At 38.3% G+C, this 21,550-nt stretch overlaps 1 protein-coding gene across 10 annotated transcripts in view; it reads right to left on the minus strand.

Moving 5' to 3' along the window:
- The window catches only part of LOC115219531 (protocadherin-17-like), a 146,355-nt gene that overhangs the window by 29,513 nt on the left and 95,292 nt on the right, over positions 1 to 21,550 (minus strand). For 3 of the 10 annotated variants that reach the window (XR_003882314.2, XR_003882315.2, XM_029789716.2), the window contains exon 3: positions 9,402 to 9,429. The exons of the other annotated variants lie outside the window; for them this stretch is intronic. Coding sequence is in view for 1 of the 3 variants with exons in the window: in XM_029789716.2 (XP_029645576.1) it covers positions 9,402 to 9,429 (28 nt within the window). In the remaining 2 variants the exon portion in view is untranslated. The remainder of the gene's footprint in view (positions 1 to 9,401; positions 9,430 to 21,550) is intronic. 10 annotated transcript variants of the gene reach the window in all.

A 21,550-nucleotide genomic window follows, 5' to 3' on the forward strand; every position in this document is an offset into this window, starting at 1 on the left:
TGTTTTGAAGACAGCATGTTTTCATTCCAAAGGAGTAAAGGGTGCATTATGCAATCTTCTCATCAGGAAAGAAAGGGAGCCTCTCTCGACAACAAGACAAACAAAAATTTCGATGATTGCCTACATGGTAAACAAAGCGATAATGATATATATATACAAATATATATGTGTGTGTGTGTATGTATGTATATATCTTTTGCCTACCGTCACATAGAAACTGTAGAATGCATTCTGATTGGTCCCCAGAACATCTCCTGGGCCATTTTTGTTTATACTTGAATCTAACACGCTATAAAAGACAAAAAATGACATCGTGCTGGTTAATTTGTCCAGTTGGTAGAGAGCTGTGAGTGACTGGTAACATTTCAAATGTCATGTATCCAATCTTAGTTCACATTTAACCTGGGGCCTAATGAAATTTATGGAAGGGTATAGTTGGCTGTATTGTCCCAGTACTTGACATGTAATTATTTTATTGATCCCAGCAGTATGGAAGGTGAGAGGATCACGTTAAAATATGAGCTCAAAATATGAAGAGATCTGCTCAACCATTTCTGTCCATCAGTTCTGTCAAATATTGATTTCTTTCTTATGTAGATGGAGCCCTTCTATTTTGGGGAGAAGTTCAGTTGATCATATTGATTCCAGTATCTATCTAGTACTTTATTTTATTTTTTGACCCTGGAAGAATGAAGGTGACACATTTTAAAGTTTTTGCTGTTGACCACATGTAAATGATAAACAAAGCCCATGAACAATTAGTGGAAACTTTGTTTATTGCACATAGTGTTTGCTGTGTTGGTCTTCGGATGAAAAATAAAAATAACACTTTGTACAAACTGAGAAAGACAAACTCAGTGGTCTACAACAAAATGGCTGGTATGTGACTAGGACATCATAACTGAGGAAATATTGTGCTAAATTCATGATGGCAAATCTATACCTTCAATCTTCATGGCTGGTGAATGGAAAAACTGAGAAGAGAGTTGCTAAAGCAACTGGCTCAGCCTTCTGAAATTACTGCCAAAAATCTGCCTTTTATAAGACTCATTAGAAGGTTCTAAAAAGTTGAATCCCATGATGGCTTGATGCTGATTGGTCAGTTAACTGGCTGATCATGTGAAAGGATAATCATCTCACTATGGCATCCATATATGGCTGTCCAGAAATTCAGTTTCAAAGCTGCTACAATGGTAAAGTTGTCCTTGGTGGGATTAGAAATCAGAGTGTAAAGAACTGTGACAAAATATTGCATGGCATTTTGCCCAGCATTCTGATGATTCTGTTAATACATTGTCCTAACTCAGTGGCATAATGTGTGTATGTGTGTCTGGATCAATCCTTGAATCTGAAGCCATCCCCCTGTCCAATACAGGATTATACAGCTGACTCAAAGATGCTATCCCACTGCGAGTAATGCACCCTATTCCAAGCTATGCTTCTATTCCAACTTAGTCAGATATTAGAAACTGAAACTATGGGAAAAGCAGAAGGTTTGAGCAATGGATTTCTAAGAATTTCTGTTGACATTTTCTAAGCTAAAAATAAAAAGGTTTGAAGATCCCAGCTTTTGAGGAAAAATAAATGAATTTTCTTTTTTCTTTTTTTACATTTTATGGAAAACATTTCTGATATAAATTATGATCCAGATGAAAATGAAGTTAATGAAAATGCAGTGAATTATTTGCTATCTGAAGTATTTAGTTAGAGGCATAAAAAATAATTGTAACATGGTGTTTCATTAACAAAGCAGCTGATTTTACAATGACATGTTTTTATCAATTTAATCTGCAGTTAGATGACAGAAGAATATTGCAGTGGCAATTTTGTTGCCAGACATTGCTGCTGCACTGTTGACAGGTGGCTTTACTTCATATCCATTATTCATATTGCCTTTAAATCTAGTCTATGCAAAGAAGATAAGGATAAAACGGTTTGTGTATTTGTTTAGGAATAGACATTACGTTGGCAATGGAAGAAAAAAACACACGCACACACAAGAATAAAAGAAAAAAAAAGATAAAAGAACTAAGATTAGAAAGGAATTACATTAGTTGATAGAGGAAACTGCTTGTTTAATGGGACCAATTTATGAACCCACTTTTCAGAATGGAAAAAAAAAAAAAAGAAAACACGAAATAGAAGTTGTAAAAAAAAAAACCCATCTACAATAACAAAGAACAAAGTGTTCTTCTTCTGCTTCCTAGCACCAATGCCATCATATTTGAAGTAACTCTATTTCTGATTTCTTTCAGGCACAGCAAAATCAATACCACCAACAAAATTGTGGTTTTTAAACAGATACACACACACACACACACACACACACACACACACACCACACACACCACACACACACATGCCAGAATGTAATCATGATTCTATATGATTGAATAGAAAATGCATAAATATACAGCTATATCTGCTTATACATAACATACATGGCATCGTCTAATTGCATTGGTTCAGTGCGAAGAAATATTATCCCCTATAATTTTTATCACTCCAGCCAACCTGGTCACTGCCAGTATTCAAGTGGAAAAATATATTATCACAGTAAATACGACTGCACATTCTATGGCTATATCATAAATAGGCATAATCAGAAGCCGATATTATGAAAGCTTTTAGTGGTCTTTTGAGATGAGTCAGCCCTATATCTGTTTTATCAAAAGGCTAATGAAAAATCTCCAAGTCAGTTATTAGAAAACTTTGAAGCAATACTGGGATGCAAAAACTACCTTTTGCCATAAAATATTTTAATATGAAGCAACTGTGACACGAAGCAACTACAAAGTAAAAATATTGAGGAAGAAAAATAATTGCTTTCAAACAACAATTTGGTCGGTAAATTGAAAAACTTTTATTACCATAGCAAAATACAATCATGAAAGAACCATCAAATAAGACTCCATGCACTGCTTGACCCGCTTGCTAGAAATAGCAGCCAAGCATTCTTCATTTTTCACAAACACAGGCTTCAAATATGGAAGATTGCGTTAGGTAGTCATAGATACAGTAATGAATGAAAGATAAAAGGTGTCTGTATTGAGTGCCCTATCTGTTAGAAATAGCAGTCTAAGTTCCTGCAAATCATATAGATACTTTCTTTAAAAAGATTATATTAGGTGATATAATCATAGGCATGCCGTCCTTGAAAACAAGATGTGGTAATTGTGGCTGGGACGCGTCTGACATGCCTGGCCCATCTGGAACTGACTGCTGGGAGTGTGTGGGGTGGTGGTATTAACAACAGCAAGCTGGCAGAAACGTTAGCATGCCGGGCGAAATGCTTAGCGGTATTTCGTCTGCGTTACGTTGTGAGTTCAAATTCCGCCGAGGTCGACTTTGCCTTTCATCCTTTCGGGGTCGATAAATTAAGTATCAGTTACACACTGGGGGTCGATGTAATCGACTTAATCCGTTTGTCTGTCCTTGTTTGTCCCCTCTGTGTTTAGCCCCTTGTGGGTAGTAAAGAAATAGGTATTAACAACAGCAGTGACAACAACAACAACAGAAGACAAGTTGTGTGTTATTTCTCCTGTGATTTCCATACAGCATTTTCTTCAATGCATTATCCCACTCAATGGGATATCCTTTTAAAGAGAAATGGGTCTGTAAGCATGTGTATGTGTTGTGGTGCTGTGTGTGTGTGTGTGTGTGTGTGTGTGCGTGTGTGTGTAGTATTAGAAGTAGTATAGTGAGTTACAGATAGACAATATGTGAACAGTCATGTACTTTAACCAATGTGTAACCATGACTGACATTGGAACCTCACTGAAAAGCTATGATTTAAACTATGTTCCATGTTAGCCCATTGTATGTTGCCACAGATTGGCAGTCAGTCTAAGTTGTCCCCCACTATATGACTGGTATTTTGTTTTACAATCCTGGAAGAATGAAAGGCTAATGTTGACCTTTGCAGGATTTGAACTCAGAATTTAAAGAATCAGAATAAATCCCATTAGTTATTTTAACTGATACCCTAGCAATACTGCCAGTTTACCACCCTAGGAATTATGAACATCAATCATGAATCATTCCAAATAACTTTAAGATTGCTGGATTGGAAAGTAATCTTTGAGAAATTTGATAATCCACTCTATTGAGATAATTCGGCCCAGATGCTTGCTCACAGACAATTTGGTACAGGTGGCTGGATTTGGCCAGTTTTGGCAACAGTACCTTTTTGGTACTCGAGGCAAACATACACACACATACAAGCACAGGAATATACACATAGATGGGAAGAATGAGAGAGAGAGAGCAGGAGAAAGGAGAAGAGAGAGAATGAGAAAGAGAAAATAAGTGAGAGAGAGAGAGAGAGAAGGAGAGAGATTACAATATATTAATTGAACATGATTGACATAAAAGCTTTTCCTCTCATCATACACACGAAGAGAAATATGGTCAAACACATAAACAGAGAGAGGGGGAAGAGGAGGAGAAGAGAAGAGAGAGAGAGAGAGAAAGGGATTAACTTTAGATAGCAAGTAACTTAGCATTAAATCTGCAGGGCCAAAAAAGCAGTACCAAAACAGCTGTACCAAAACGTCTCAATTCTCACAAATAAATATGACTTGATAGTTTGTATTGGGTTGTCCGGAAAGTTCATGTCGATTTGTAAAGGAAAGAAACAGGTCAATAAGTTCTTGCCATTAAATTTTTAATCAACCAAATATGAACCATTTTGTTGCACAATGCGTCTCCATCGTTCCTTTAACTTGAAAATACCTTCTTCCCAGAATTGAGGTGGTTTCATGGCAAAGAATTCATCAAGGTATCTTTTTACGTCATCCAAGAAATTGGTTCCAAAGAATGTGTGTGTGTGGGGGGTCTCTATGTAGTGAGTTAACATGCTAGAAATAGCAGCAAAATTGCCCTCAAATCTATCATACCACTTTTAAAAGATACACTGGATAATGGAGTCCTGAATATACCATGTTTGAAATTAACGGCAGGATGTTCATGATTGAAACTTGATCATTGGAGCACTCATTGACTGCTGACCTGGGGCAAAGTCAACCTTGGTGGGATAGGAACTTGGAACATAAAACTGGACAATACGCTTCTAAGTATGTTACCTGGCATGCTAACCACCCTCCTCCTCTGCCTCCCACCACCACCACTACCACCACTGCTGTTGCTGTTGAGCAAACGGTCTTCGTCCCAGAGCTCGCAAGATGGGAGAAGTCTGAAAAGTGATCCTTTGCTATTCGTAAGACCCACAGAAGAGAAAGCAGATCAACCCCCAACACCGAGAGCATCGACAGATGGATAAATGCACATCCAGGCTCAGAGGTTGCATAGGAAGTCAGGGACAAGAAACAAGAAGAAAGAGTGAGTGAAAGTTTGGGGCAAAAGAGTAAAACAGGGGTCGCCACCACCCTCTGCCGGAGCATCGTAGAGCTTTAGGTGCTTTCACTCGATAAACACACACAACACCCAGTCTGAGAATTGAAACCGCGATCCTCCGACCGTGAGTCTGCTGCTCTAACCACTGGGCCATTGTGCCTCCACTTGCTGCTGCTGCTTCTGTACACAGTACTCAGATGCAGTACAGCTTATCAGAAAAGGGTTAACGAGACAGAAAGAAAGACAGCAATGAAAGCTGAAAGTAAATGCAGAGTACACAGAATAAAACATGCACAAAAAAGAAAATTGAATAGCAAAAGAACCATAAAGTGAAAAGGGTGCTTAAGGCATGTGAAGAATGGGATTGGTAAATTTCTGGAAGCACGGAATTTCTTTTAAAGATACCGTTTCCTGGCTGCTAAGAACTGACATGGGTAGCTTATATAGTATAAATAATCATAGGCGCAGGAGTGGCTGTGTGTTAAGTAGCTTGTTTACCAACCACATGGTTTCGGGTTCAGTCCCACTGCGTGGCACCTTGGGCAAGTGTCTTCTACTATAGCCTCGGGACGACCAAAGCCTTGTGAGTGGATTTGGTAGACGGAAACTGAAAGAAGCCCGTCGTATATATGTATATATATGCATGTGTGTATTTGTGTGTCTGTGTTTGTCCCCCTAGAATTGCTTGACAACCGATGCTGGTGTGTTTATGTCCCCGTCACTTAGCAGTTCGGCAAAAGAGACCGATAGAATAAGTACTGGGCTTACAAAAGAATAAGTCCCGGGGTTGAGTTGCTCGACTAAAGGCGGTGCTCCAGCATGGCTGCAGTCAAATGACTGAAACAAGTAAAAAGAGTAAAAGAGTAAAAGAGTATAACATTTCTCATGTATTCAAAAGTTGAGATTTTATCGTTGCCTTTCATTTGTAATTGGTGCACTTACAACTCATAAAACTGTTCAAGGTGAACATTCAAACAGCAACACCTAACCATTCTCAAAGGCGGCGAACTGGCAGAATCGTTAGCACACCGGGCGAAATGCGTAGCCGTATTTCGTCTGTCGTTACGTTCTGAGTTCAAATTCCGCCGAGGTCGACTTTAGCCTTTCATCCTTTCGGGGTCGATAAATAAAGTACCTATTTCTTTATTAACCACAAGGGGCTAAACACAGAGGGGACAAACAAGGACAGACATACGTATTAGGTCGATTACATCGACCCCAGTGCGTAACTGGTACTTAATTTATCGACCCCGAAAGGATGAAAGGCAAAGTCAACCTCGGCGGAATTTGAACTCACAACGTAACGCAGACGAAATACCGCTAAGCATTTCGCCCGGCATGCTAACGTTTCTACCAATTTCCCACTGGGGTCGATTTAATCGACTTAATCCCTTTGTCTGTCCTTGTTTGTCCCCTCTATGTTTAGCCCCTTATGGGCAGTAAAGAAATACATTCTCAAATATATTACTTGAATATTTTGTGATTATACTCTTTTACACTCTTACTTGTTTCAGTCATTTGACTGCGACCATGCTGGAGCACCGCCTTTAGTCGAACAAATCGACCCCGGGACTTATTCTTTGTAAGCCCAGTACTTATTCTATCAGTATCTTTGCTGAATGGCTAGGTAACGGGTTGTCAAGCAATGCTAGGGGACAAACACAGACACACAAACACACACATGCATATATATATATACATATATATGATAGGCTTCTTTCAGTTTTTGTCTACCAAATCCACTCACAAGGCTTTGGTCACGAGGCTATAGTAGAAGACACTTTCCCAAGGTGCCACGCAGTGGGACTGAACCTTGAACCACGTGGTTCATAAGCAAGTTACTTACCACACAGCCACTCCTGTGCCTATTATGGTTAATTTTTTTGTAAACTCATCAACTGTCTTTACTGGATATTTTTTCAATTGCCTCTTCTATATGTTTCATAAAGCAATATTAAAGCTTAATGTAATATTGCTTTTAGGCTAGCAATTTCAGTATGTATGTGTGTGTGGAGGGTGGGGGTGATCAATTCATCCTGGAAGTCGACTTTGGCAGAATATGAACTCAGAACATAAACATGGATGAAATGCCACTAAGCATTTCGCTCAGTGTGCTAATGATTCTGCCAGTTTAACATCTTAAAGCTTAATATAATATTATATACAACTAACAGTATCACCCGGCGTTGCTCGGGTTTGTAAGGGAAATAACTATAAAAGCATTTTTAGACAGTTACTTCCCTTACATAATAGCAAAAAATGCATTAAAAATGGGAAAAAATGATGGTAATTTTTTTTAAATCGTAGACTCATCGTAGACGTGCGCTAATACCCAGAAGGGCTCGATATGAATCACGACTATAAGATACCCGCTTTTGGTTACACTGCACCGCAAAATGTGGGAGGAGTTAGGAATCTAAATCGTAGGAGACAGACAGCACACAACTTTTCTTTTAGATATAAAGATTATTTATGGGGGCAAGCTGGCAGACTTGGTAGCAAGCCAGGCAAAATGTCTATAGGTGTTTTGCCGGTCCTTATGTTCCAAGTTCAAATTCCACCAAGGTCAATTTTGCCTTTTATCCTTTCAAGGTTGATAAAATAAGTACCAGTTAAACACTGGAGTTGATATAATCAGCTCTCATACTCTGAAATTGCTGGCCTTGTGCCAAAATTTGAAACCAATATTATATATAATTATTGTTAATTGCTTCCAGTTAATCACTGATCAAGTAGATATCAATAACAAATATCATTTTTTACTTTTTTACTTGTTTCAGTCATGTGACTGTGGCCATGCTGGAGCACCACCTTTAGTCGAGCAAATCGACCCCAGGACTTATTCTTTGTAAGCCTAGTAGTTATTCTATCGGTCTCTTTTGCCGAACTGCTAAGTTATGGGGATGTAAACACACTAGCCTCTGTTGTCAAGCGATGTTGGGGGGACAAACACACACATGCACACATATATACATATATACGACGGGCTTCTTTCAGTTTCCGTCTACAAAATCCACTCACAAGGCCTTGGTCGGCCCAAGGCTATAGTAGAAGACACTTGCCCAAGATGCCATGCAGTGGGACTGAACCCGGAACCATGTGGTTGGTAAGCAAGCTACTTACCACACAGCCACTCCTACAGATATTCTTTTACTTGTTTCAGTCATTTGGACTGCCCATGCTGGAATACCACTTTTAGTTGAACAAATCAGCCCCGGGACTTATTCTTTGTAAGCCTAGTACATATCCTACCGGTCTTTTTTGCTGAACCGCTAAGTTATGGGGACATAAACACACCAACATCAGTTGCCAAACGATGGTGGGGGGACAAATACAGACACACATATAGACAAGATGGGCTTCTTTCAGTTTCCGTCTACCAAATCCACTCACAAGGCTTTGGTTGGCCTGAGGCTATAGTAGAAGACACTTGCTCAACGTGTCATGCAGTGGGACTGAACCTGGAACCATGTGGTTGGGAAGCAAGCTTCTTACCACACAGCCACTCCTGCACCTATAAGTCACTCCTGTGCCTATATCTATAATAAAATCTAGTGAAACCATGACCATCTCTTCCTTTATTCAGGAATTCTTTACCCTGGACTACATTATCGAAACTGTCAAGTGTGATTGAAGGGATATTTGGCTGCTGTTTCTAGCCAGCTTAGCAACCACTTGCTCTCTCTCTTTTTCCCTTCTCTTTTTATCTCTCTGTCTCTCTCTAATTTTCTCTCTCCCCCCTCTCTCCTCGGATTGTACAGTAGTATATTGGTCAATATTTAGCAAGCAGTTGACAACTGATAATCTCGCATGCATGCTGATGCATTTGTGCATTTGAACAGGCAAGCCTGTGCACACGCACACACAGACACAGACATAGGCGTACAAACACACACGTACACACACACACACACACACCTACACACACGCACGTGGTTACTTCGTTAATCTGAACTCTACTAGAATATATATATATATATATATATATATATATATGGATACAAAGGCTTTGTTCTTTGCAAAGTACACTAATAAAAGAACATTACTATTTTGGCGGCAGCAATTCCATTTTTGCTGCAAATGAAAAACAAAAACAAATAAAAAAATACAAATAAAACAAAAAAAAAAACAAATGACTATTTCGGATATAGATGTAAGACATTAGCTTTACAGACGAGGGGAAATGAAGCTACTGTTTATGGCTTTCTCACGAGTGTTGTTACTGACACAGGAGCTGTGAAATATCTCAGAAGAGCATGGATATAAAGATACGTTTTTAGCACTGACTCTTTCTTTCTCTCTCTCTCTCTGTATATATATATATATATGTGTGTTTGTGTGTCTGTGTGGGTGCTCGTGTGTGTATGTATGTATGTATGTATGTGTTATACTCGTCAACTGTCTTTTCTGAATCGATTTCCTATTTTCTGTCTTATACATTTCATAAAAAGAAATATTGAAGCTTAATGTGTGTGTGTGTGTGTTTGTGTGTGTGTGTGTGTGTTTGTGTGTATGTGTGTGTGTGTGTTGGTGTGCACAAATATACATACATACATACATACATAAATACACACATACACGTGTATGTGTGTGTGTATAAGTGTATATCTAGCCGAGACTTTCTGGCTTCTGTAAGGGAAACAACTCTTAAAACTCTCAAGATTATTTTAGAAATGCTATTTTACTTTAAAAATCGACGGATAACCACATGTGGGTGCAAGCACACACACACACACACACACACACTCTCTCTCTCTCTCTCTCTCTCTCTCTCTCTCTCTCTCTCTCTCTCTTATTGTGGCATATCTTGAAGGAGTTTGTCATTTTAAAGTTAACTGGTTTTCAATTTTTTTATTTTTAATTTCAAAAGTTTTTCTGAAGTTTTCCTAAAACATATATTGATTTTTTTTTTATTTTGGAAAAAAAAAAAAAAGAAGAAAAATGTCCAAAACATAGGAAATATAAATTGGCCACTCAGTCTCATTTTTCTATTTTAATGTGTAGATGATAGAAATAAGAGTTGAATACAGAGAAGAAATAAATATTGTTATCTTCAGTAAAGAATAACTATTATCTTTATGAAATCAGATTACAGTGCTTTTATTATAAATATTCACAAACAATAACTCTAAGTCCACCTCGTCCTGCTTCAGTGAGACCGCCTGCAGAATCTACAGGCAGCAGAGAAACATCATGTAGTCATTTGCCCTGCTAGAAACAGCAACCAAAGTTAGGTCAAATGCTACAATATTTGAGGTCCTGAAAAAAAAAATTAAAAAACCCCATTTGGGTGCTACCCTTCCATTCCTGATTAAATATTTTATCTTTTGTGTATTTCAGTCATTGGACTGTGGCACGGCCTTGAAAGATTTTAGTCAAACAAATTATTATCTTTTTAAAATCTGGTACTTATTTTATCAGTCTCTTTTGCCAAACTGCCATGCTATAGAGTTGTCCCGCAGAGGGAAGGGACAAAACCACAGATACAAGCATCCCCTCCCCCACACACACATGCATGTGTGTGTGTGTGTGTCTGTATACATATATATGCAAACATGTTACTACTTATAATATGCTTGAGGGATCTTTGAACTGGTAACAGATTTCTTACTTATGCACATCACTGCTTAACATTTCTATTCCATTTACATATACATACATATATAAATATAAATATAGATATATATATATAAATAAATATATATATAAATATATATATGTATATATATATAATATAATGAAATTATTGTATACAGTGCTCAGGTGCACCACAACTTGTCAGAAAGTGCATATAAAGTACATGCAGTAATGTAAAAATGTCTGGAAAGCGAACATATGTATATATATATGTATATATATATATAGGAAAGTATCATAGTTCGCTTGAAGCAACGGGTATTGTTTGTAAACAATAATAATAAATAGTAATAATGTGTCTTGAATGGCACAACAATGTGCCATTCAAAACACATTATTACTACATATATATATATATATATATATCAGCCGAAATTGCGAGGATGATCCGGTTCTTGACTGAAGATTAGAGGCTTCGAATGACCCGTCCGTTTTTTGTGTCGTCTCTTTGAGTGTTTTGCTTTCTTGTCCCATTTTGTATTTTTATATATATATTTTATACATATATATATATATATATATATATATATATATATATATATATATATATATATATATATATATTTATATATATATTAGTGTGCTTGTGTGCGTGTAGTAGAAGATACTTGTTCAAGGTGCCTTGCATTGTAACTGAACCTAAAGCCACATGGCTGCAATGTGAGCTTCTTAACCACACAACCACCCCAGTGCTTAGGGTAAATAAATAAATAAATAAATAAATAAGTAAATAAATAAATAAAAAGTCGAGACTGTCATGGCTAGAATGCTTTTGATAAGGAGTATTCTTAATCTAGGGCTAACAGTTATACAGTAATGGTAGACTTGACTGTAGAACAATTGTAACATGTCCACATTATCGTATTACATCCCACATGACTCACCACTACATGTGTCAATATGCTCTGTGTAATTCTCTAAGTTACACCTGGAAACTGTAAATCTCTGGGCTGTGTCTAAGCCATCTAACACCCATGGACACCTTTTCAAACTCCACCCATCTAACACCCATCTAACACCCGTGGACATATTTACAAAGTCAGAAAACAGCACAGCTCCCATGACTTTAGGAAACATTTTTTCAAGCTGAGAGTTGCTGAAGCATGGAACAAACTGCCGGCATCGGTTGTTAGTTGTCGAAGCTCTGCATCCTTCAAAACTTCCATGCTTCCTGAGATTCGCCAACATTACACCTGATTTTCTCCCCTCCATACACACACAAGCATGTATCTGACTCATGCATTGTTCGCTTTCCAGACATTTGTGCATTACTGCATGTACTTTATATGCACTGTCTGACAAGTTGTGGTGCACCTGAGCACTGTATACAATAATTTCATTATTATTATTATTTTTAATTGTGTGGTTGAATGTTTATGAGCCATTGGTCTGCTTGATCAGAGCTGACCATTACGGTGCATGATTATAACAACAGGAAACAAAACAGAATATTCGAGTCACTCTCACAAGGAACAATTTTAATATTCCCAACAATTCAAGGCAGCGATTGGCAGAATGGTTAGCATTCCAGGCAAAATGTTTGGCAGCTTTTCATCTGTGTTTACATTCTAAGTTCAAATTCTGCTGTGGCTGACTTTGCCTTTCATCCTTTCAGGGTCGATAAAATAAGTATCAGTTGAACACTGGAATCGATGTTACCAAATTACTCCATTTCTTGAAATTGCTGGCTTTGTGCCAAAAATTTGAAATCGATATTTCTAGCAATTTTCTATATTTGATGACATAAAAGATGCATGGGTGTATTAAACACACCCCAATTTCAGCAGGGCATGTTCAGGAAGGAAAACGCTGATGTGCGTTAAAGCTAATGGGAGGCCCAACTACATATATGCAACCTGTGGTGATTCTCTGGAGATTCATCTTACATGCCATAAAAATATGGTAGTTGTTTGGGAAACCAGAACATCATCGGCATTAGAATTGAGGGAGATAACTTTTCCTTTCCTGAAGTTTCAGTTTATGTATTTGGAGTAAATTCTGTCTTTCAGTTACTCCACTTCTACTCTTTCACTTGTTTCAGTCATTTGATTGTGGCCATGCTGGAGCACCGCCTTTAGTCGAGCAAATCGACCCCAGGACTTATTCGTTGTAAGCCTAGTACTTATCCTATCGGTCCCTTTTGCCAAACCACTAAGTTACACCAGCATCGGTTGTCAAGCGATGTTGGGGGGACAAACACAGACACACAAACACATACACACACACACACACACACACACACACATACACACACACACATACACACACACATACACACACACACACATACACACACATACACACACACACACACACACACACACATACATATATATATATATACATATATACGACGGGCCTCTTTCAGTTTCCGTCTACCATATCGACTCGCAAGGCTTTGGTCAGCCCGAGGCTATAGTAGAAGACACTTGCCCAAGGTGCCATGCAGTGGGACTGAACCCGGAGCCATGTGGTTGGTAAGCAAGCTACTTACCACACAGCCACTCCTACGCCTATATATATATATATATATATATATATAAATGATGATGATGATGATATATATATATATATACATATGTATGTGTGTGTGTGTGTCTTGAGTAGTATTTCCTCATTCTAGAAGAAATACATTTGAAACCTTGGGGTCATTTATTTAATTCATGTTGGGAAACAGTTGGGATCCATCTATGGTACACCCGTGCTGAGATAATTGAAAACCTGTCAGATCACAGAGAAATAAATGCTGGTGCTGCAATCATGAATTAACAATGGAAACATGTCGTCACTTGATCTGCTAAAAAAAGCTGCCAAATCCAACTCAGATCACACCTTAAAATTTTTTAAATGTATCAACACATTGGACAGTATAATGAGCAAAACAGTGTGGTCATGGTCGGAACGTCTTTGATCATGTCTGAGCTGGTGCTAAACAGCTACGAAGTCAACAATTATACTAACCCATCACTTCTACAAAATTATACTGAAAGTGGGATAAAATGGCTTATTGAGAAGTAGGGATGAAATCGATCATTTCAGGCAGGTCTCGGTTATTCCCCTTCGTGAACTGTTTGTACAGTAGGGGGTTGGAGGACTTACAAAAACAAAAACAAAAACAAAAAGAGCAAAATGTCCCAAAACTTGAAAACTTGCCGATTGTATGAGAAAGTAGCCCGGGCAACAGTGTTAGTAGTAGTAGTAGTAGTAGTAGTAGTAGTGTAGTAGTAGTAGTAGTAGTAGTAGTGGTGGTGGTGGTGGTGGTGGTGGTGGGTGGTGGTGGTGGTGGTGGTGGTGGTGGTAGTAGTAGTAGTAGTAGTAGTAGTAGTAGTAGTAGTAGTGGTAGTGGTGGTGGTAGTAGTAGTAGTAGTAGTAGTAGTAGTAGTAGTAGTAGTAGTGGTGGTGGTGGTAGTAGTAGTAGTAGTAGTTTAGACGCCCCTCCCTTGTCAGAGTTGATCCTGCAGGATTATGATAATATAAGCACAGAATGACTGTGTGGTAAGAAGCTTATTTCCCAACCACCTGGTTCTGGTTTCAGTTCCCCTGCATGGTACCTTGGGGCAAGTGTCTTCTACTATAGCCTCACCCAGTTAAAGCCTTGTGAGGGATTTGGTGGACTGAAATTGAAAGAAGCCTGTTATATATGTGTGTGTCTGTGTGTCTCCCTAGTCCCCACTTGACAACTGGTGTTGGTGTTATTACATCATCATCATCATCATCATCAACGTTTAATATCTGTTTTCTGTGCTAGCACGGGTTGGACAGTTCGACTGGGGTCTGGGAAGTCAGGAGGCTGCACCAGGCTCCGGTCTGATCTGGCAGTGTTTCTACAGATGGATGCCCTTCCTAACGCCAACCACTCCGTGAGTGTAATGGGTGCTTTTTACATGCCACCAGCACAGGTGCCAGGGGAGGCTGGCAGTGGCCATGATCGGTTGGTATTTTTTATGTGCCACCGGCACAGAAGCCAGTCAAGGTAGTGCTGGCATCGGCCATGTTTGGATGGTGCTTTTTACGTGCCACTGGCACAGGTATCACAACTACAATTTCCATTTGATATTTATTTTGATGTTGATGTACTTGACTCAATAGGTCTCCTCAAGCACAGCAGGTCACCCTATCTCCGTAAATCAGCAGTTCAGCAAAAGAGACTAACAGAATAAGTACCAGCATAGCCACAGTCAAATGACTGAAACGAGTAAAAGGGTAGACATACCAGTTGTAATTGTCTCAAACTATTTTGTTTTTCCAGTTGTATCTAAGCTCATATTTTCATCCTTTTTATTAAGTTGGTTGGTTGGTTGTTCTTTGAAGGAGAGATATTTGGCTGTTGTTTCTAGTAGGTTGAGGTTTGTAGAAACTCCTTCATTAACTCTTAATTAATTTCTGTTCGTGGCAAATACAACAGACGAGCTGAATGAAAATCATATTTCTTGTCTACAAATAATGTACTTCACTTCACAACGTTAAAAAAAAAAAAGACTTCTCTTTGAGCCATGGGACTGTATAAAACTTTAGACCCTCTGTCCCGAAATATGTAACTGTCACTTTGTTGCTTTCACCAAAGACATTTCTATGTTTATTGAAGTCACCACCACCACCACCACCACTGCCACCACCACCACCACCACCACCACCAACTACTACTACTACTACTACTACTACTACTACTACTACTACTACTACTTCTTCTTCTTCTTCTTCTTCTTCTTCTTCACCACCACCACCATTTACTGCTCACTTTTTCCTGCTTGTATGGGTAAGATGGAGTTAATTTGAGGTAAATTCCCAACTGTCAGATGCCCTTCCTGTTGCGAAGCCTCACCTGTTTCCAAGCAAGGTAATATTTTCCCATGGCCAGACATGTTCTCACAGCATTGAGAATGAATCACACACACACACCACACACACACACACATACACACATATGATGAGCTTCTGGCCAGTTTCCGTCTATCAATTCCACTCGCAACAATCACAAGGCTTTGTTCATCCTGGGCCTGTAGCAGAGAACACTTGCATAAGACAACATACAATTGGACTGAACTCTGGACCATGTGATTGGGAAGCAGACTTCTTACCACAGGGTCACAATCTCAAATTCCTTATAACAGTTTTTGGTTTAGCTTCAAGAGTGAATGAGTGCTGGAGATACATAGGATCTTTTCCGTTTGACTGGCAGTTTTTAAAAATTATTTTTATGTAACACTTTTAAACTTCGTATACTGGTAGAATGTGTTTATAAAACATCTTTTTCTCTTGGCTTTATTGAGAAAATTCTGTAGTTTGTAACATATTTGTTGTTTTTTTCTTCAATTTCTGCAATTTCAACCAATCAATGACGTCTATTGAGGTAAAAAAAAAGCATTCTGTGCCGTATGAATATGTCCCTCGTTTAAGAAACAGATTGGGTTTATTTACATTTGTGAAGAAAAAAAGATACCCTTACCCCCCACCCCTAACCCTAACCCTAAAACAGATTGAAATGCAATAGATCGATACTAGGGTCATAATTATGGGTGACAATTTCATATGACACCGCTAGAAAAAACTGCCGTTCAAACCGAAAAGATCCGATATATATTGTATGGGGAAGTAAACAAGAATGCTCCGAAGCAGTGTGTGTGTGTGCTGCAGTTTATTCTACCAATATTTCCGTATGGAATGTAATTTATTGATCTTCATTAAATGACCAAGTTATCTTCTTAAGTAAAGGGACACAACTTGACTCACCTCTATATAGATATGCAAACACGCACGCATGCACACACACACGTACACACACGTGCACACACACACACACTTGTGTACATATACACACATATGTATATGCATATGTGTATATATTCGCATGCATGTATGTATGCATAGGTAATCAGCTTCTGTAGTTTCTCTCTCCCGAAATCCATTCACAATCCATTGTTTAGCTCATGGATATTATAGAAGCCACTTGCCCTAGGTACCACATGAATATTTTTTTCTATCCCTTTATTAATTACCTCAATCTGACTCACTCCTTTTATCGTTATTGGCTACCAGTTCTCTGTCAGGTTATAGTCAATGGACTTGCTCCTTCATTAAATCAATAAAGAATCATTTATTTATATATATGAAATCATGTACACATCCATCCCTCCATATATATATAAATGTGTGTGTACGTGTGTGTATGTTTATATATATATATATATATATATATACACATATATATATATATACATGTGTTCATATATATATATATATATATATATATTATATATATATATATATATACACATATATATATATACATGTGTTCATATATATATATATATATATATTTATACATATACATATGTTCATGTATATATATATATATATATATATACGCACACACATATATATATATGCATGCGTACACACACACATGCACATATATATGTATTGATACATATATGTGTGTATATGTATATATATATATATATATATATATATATGTGTGTGTGTGTGTGTGTATGTATGTATGTATATGTATGTATGCACATACACACACACACACACGCACACAAATGAGTGCATGTATCTTAGAGAGACATCCACAAATGCATGGATATAAATATGAGTGATTAATTCAACAATTCATTTATTAATGAGCTAGAATCTTTCAAAGAACTTTTATTGTTTAAATGGAGATGTGTGTGAAAATAAGCCGGAAATATAAAGGAAAAAACATCTGGCCCCTTCACTTACTTATTTTGTGGGGATTCATTGATGCATGTCCTTATTTAATAATTGTGTAATAAACAAAAGAAATTACGATTAGAAAAGATAAGAAATATAAGTGGCATCATTTGTGCATGGCAAGTGTCTAAGAAGGTAGAAATAGCTGAGATATATAATAATGAAATAGCTGGGGTGCATAATAATAAAATAGCTTGAGTATGCAATAATCAAAGATTGTGTAATAGGAGCACTCCGTCGGTTACGACGATGAGGGTCCCAGCTGATACGATCAACGGAACAGCTTGCTCGGGGAATTAACGAGCAAGTGGCTGAGCATTCCACAGACATGTGTACCCTTAACGTAGTTCTCGAGGAGATTCAGCATGACACAGAGTGTGACAAGGCTGGCCCTTTGAAATACAGGTACAACAGAAACAGGAAGAAAGAGTGAGAGAAAGTTGTGGTGAAAGAGTACAGCAGGGTTCACCCCCCCTCCCCCTGCAGGAGCCTTGTGAAGCTTTAGGTGTTTTCGCTCAATAAACACTCACAATGCCCAGTCTGGGAATCAAAACCGCGATCCTATGACAGCGAGTCCGCTGCCCTAACCACTGGGCCATTGCGCCTCCACCAAAGATTGTGTGATGTCAGTGGTGTGAAATTGACAGAGGAGGAAATGATGGGTAAGATAAAATAGGGTGAGTAAAATCTACCTTCTGGCCAAGCTTATGAGAGGTCACTGAAAAGCTCCTGGCTTTGGGTAAAAGAAAACACAGGATTATGATTATGATTTTAGCCCTTTTGTTACCAACCCGGCTGAAACCGGCTCTGGCTCTGAGTACAAATGTCTTTTTTTCATAAGTGTTGAATTAAAATCTTCCACCAAACCTTAGTCACAAGTTATGTTCCTAACACTTGCTTAATGATAACTGAGTTATATTATTAAATTCTTTGTTATTTATAAAGTAATTGAAAGAAACACAGAGCATCTCAACAGAAATACAGTAACGAAAGGGTTAATTAACATATTCCCCTCTCAGACACACACACTTATTGCAGTGGTCCTTTAGTTTCTCTAAACCCTGTAAAAGAACTTGAAAGGTTGAGCCTCCAGCCAGGCCTTTTGCGATGTCCATAAAGCCAGGATTTTTCATCACTCATATTCTCATAAAAGGCGTGAGAATATGCTCAAACATTTAGATTTCTGCAGTCTGACACACATTTAAGCATTCATTTTCAGCTGAGTGAATTGAACCAATGTGAAATAAAATGTTTTGATCAAGGACACAATGTGCAGCTCACCTTTGTGAATTGAACCCATGACTTAAACAGTCCTGAGTCCAACACCCAAACCACTACATCTCCCTCCCTGCTGTTCTTACTCCTTGCACATTACGCTCCCGCTATTTTCTTATTTCTTTACTTCCCACAAGGAGCTACTCACACTGGTACTGACAATATTCAGACTTCTGAAGGCGGTAAGCTGGCAGAAATGTTAGCATACCAGGCGAAATGCTTAGCGGTATTTCGCCTGCCGTTACGTTCTGAGTTCAAATTCCGCCAAGGTCGACTTCATCCTTTCTGGTCCGATCAATTAAATACCAGTTATGCACTGTGGTCGTTGTAATCGACTTAATCCCTTTGTCTGTCCTTGTTTGTCCCCTCTATGTTTAGTCCTTTGTGGGCAATAGAGAAATAAGAAACATTAGCATGCCAGGCAAAATGTTTAGCTGTATTTCATCTGTCTTTACATTCTGAGTTCAAATTCTGCTGAGGTCGACTTTGCCTTACATTCATTTGGAGTTGATATATTAAGTACCAGTTGCATGCTGGAGTTAATCTAATCAACTGGCCCCCACCCCCAAAATTTCAGGCCTTGTGCCTAGAGTAGAAAAGAATATTTAGGCCACTGCCTAACCATATTGGCATTAGCATTGTGTACAGTAATGGCAGTTGTTGGCTGTTCAACTGTCAATTTTATATTTCATTTTTAAATAATAATTGAGTTGGTTTGATATTTGGTCTATCTGAACATGAGCATCTGAATTCAAAAATTATATTTGTGATGTTGTCTCATATTCTCTGAAGCATGTGGAGAATATTGCAAGAATTAACTTCGACAATAGCGGCTCAGGTATTGGAAAATATTAAACTTTGTACATAAACGGTTAAATTGTTGGAATGGTTGAATTGAAATTTATTCTGTACATAACAGCATAGGTGATGACAAAGATGTCATTGGTGGCATCACTGCTGCAATTGCTGATGCTGATGATGGTGATGAGGATAGTGATGTTGATCAGGGTGGTGGTGATGATGATGGTGGGAGTGGTGATTATGGTGGTGATGGTATTAGTGATGGTTGTGGTGATTGTGATGGTGATGATGGTGATTGTAGTGGTGATAATGGTAGTGGTGGTGATTATGATGGTGTTGTTGTTGGTGGTGGTGGCAGAATTGGCAGCGGCGGTGATGGTGGCAGCAGCAATGGTGGTTGTGGTAGTGGTTGTGGTAGTAGTGGTTGTGGTGGTGATGGTGGTGGTAGTGGTGATGAGGATGATGATGATGATGATGATGATGACAATGATGGTGGTGGCAGGAGTGGTAGTGGTAGATGTAGTGGTGGTGGTGGTAGTAGTGGTAGTTGTTTTGCTTTTTATAGCTTAGTCAGGCAGCACCCTCAACCATTTATTCAGGTTCTTTGACCCTGGTGCGAAAGAGCTTTGCATTGTGGACTTTGCTAAAAATCACCCAAGGAACCCATGAAGTGGTATCAAACTGTGACAGATTAAATCTACCACCCAAGAACAAGGACTGGTGATCTGTTAGGCTTTTTATTCACAAGGCCTGGAGTTGACCTGGAGTCATTCTAAAAGGCATTTGCCCAATGGATTGCACTCTAGATGCAAAACCTGGACCTGCGATGCAAAATTTTAAAAATACATGGCCATGCTAGCACACAGAATGGTGTATTAGTAATATTGCTGATGATGGTGGTGGTGGTGTTTGTAGTGATGGTGGTGGTTGGGGCAGCAGTGGTGGCAGCAGCATTGAGGTGGTAGTGGTGGTGGTTGGGGCAGCAGTGGTGGCAGCAGCATTGAGGTGGTAGTGGTGGTGGTTGGTGTCATTGTGGTGGTAGTGTTGTTGATTGACAGCATTGTGGTGGTAGTGGTAGTGGTAGTGATGGCGTTGGTAAATGAGATGGCTATGATGATTATGAAGATGATGATGATAGTGTGATAATGATAATTGTGGTCATGGAGATGATGATGATGATGATGATGATGTCAATGGTGTTGGTCATGATACAGGGGAAAAAAAAAATCTATAGAACTTGCTAAATCTCCAGCCTTTTCCCTTTTTCTCACCTGACTTGTTCAATATTAATAACAACAGCAATAATAATATATAATACATAATAAATACAACTAGTCTCTGGTACTACTTTCCGTTCTGAAACCATCAATGCATAAATAAAATTTATGTCCAATAATTCTCTGTATCTTCCAGAACCTTCCTTTATTTACTCTTTCACAAGATCCCTGGTTACTTTCTACATTCACAAGAATAAAGTAGATCTAAAATATATTGAATAGTTATAGCAGTAGATATAGTTACAACTTTTTACCATTATAAATATTATCTAAATGTTTCAAGCTTATTTATTGTAAGTTTAGTAGCTTTACTACTTCATCATTCTACACAAAAACCAGTTCGGTATATTTTCACAATATTCTCCGTATGCTTCACAGCATAACAGGTGAGGCGTCTACGAATAAAACTTCTGGATTCAGATAGCCGTGTTTCAGACTTACAAAATGCCAACTGCTCACATTATCAACTAAAAAAAGAAAAAAAAAAA

The sequence above is a fragment of the Octopus sinensis genome, linkage group LG14 (assembly GCF_006345805.1).
Source record: "Octopus sinensis linkage group LG14, ASM634580v1, whole genome shotgun sequence".
NCBI classification, from domain to species: Eukaryota; Metazoa; Mollusca; class Cephalopoda; order Octopoda; family Octopodidae; genus Octopus; species Octopus sinensis.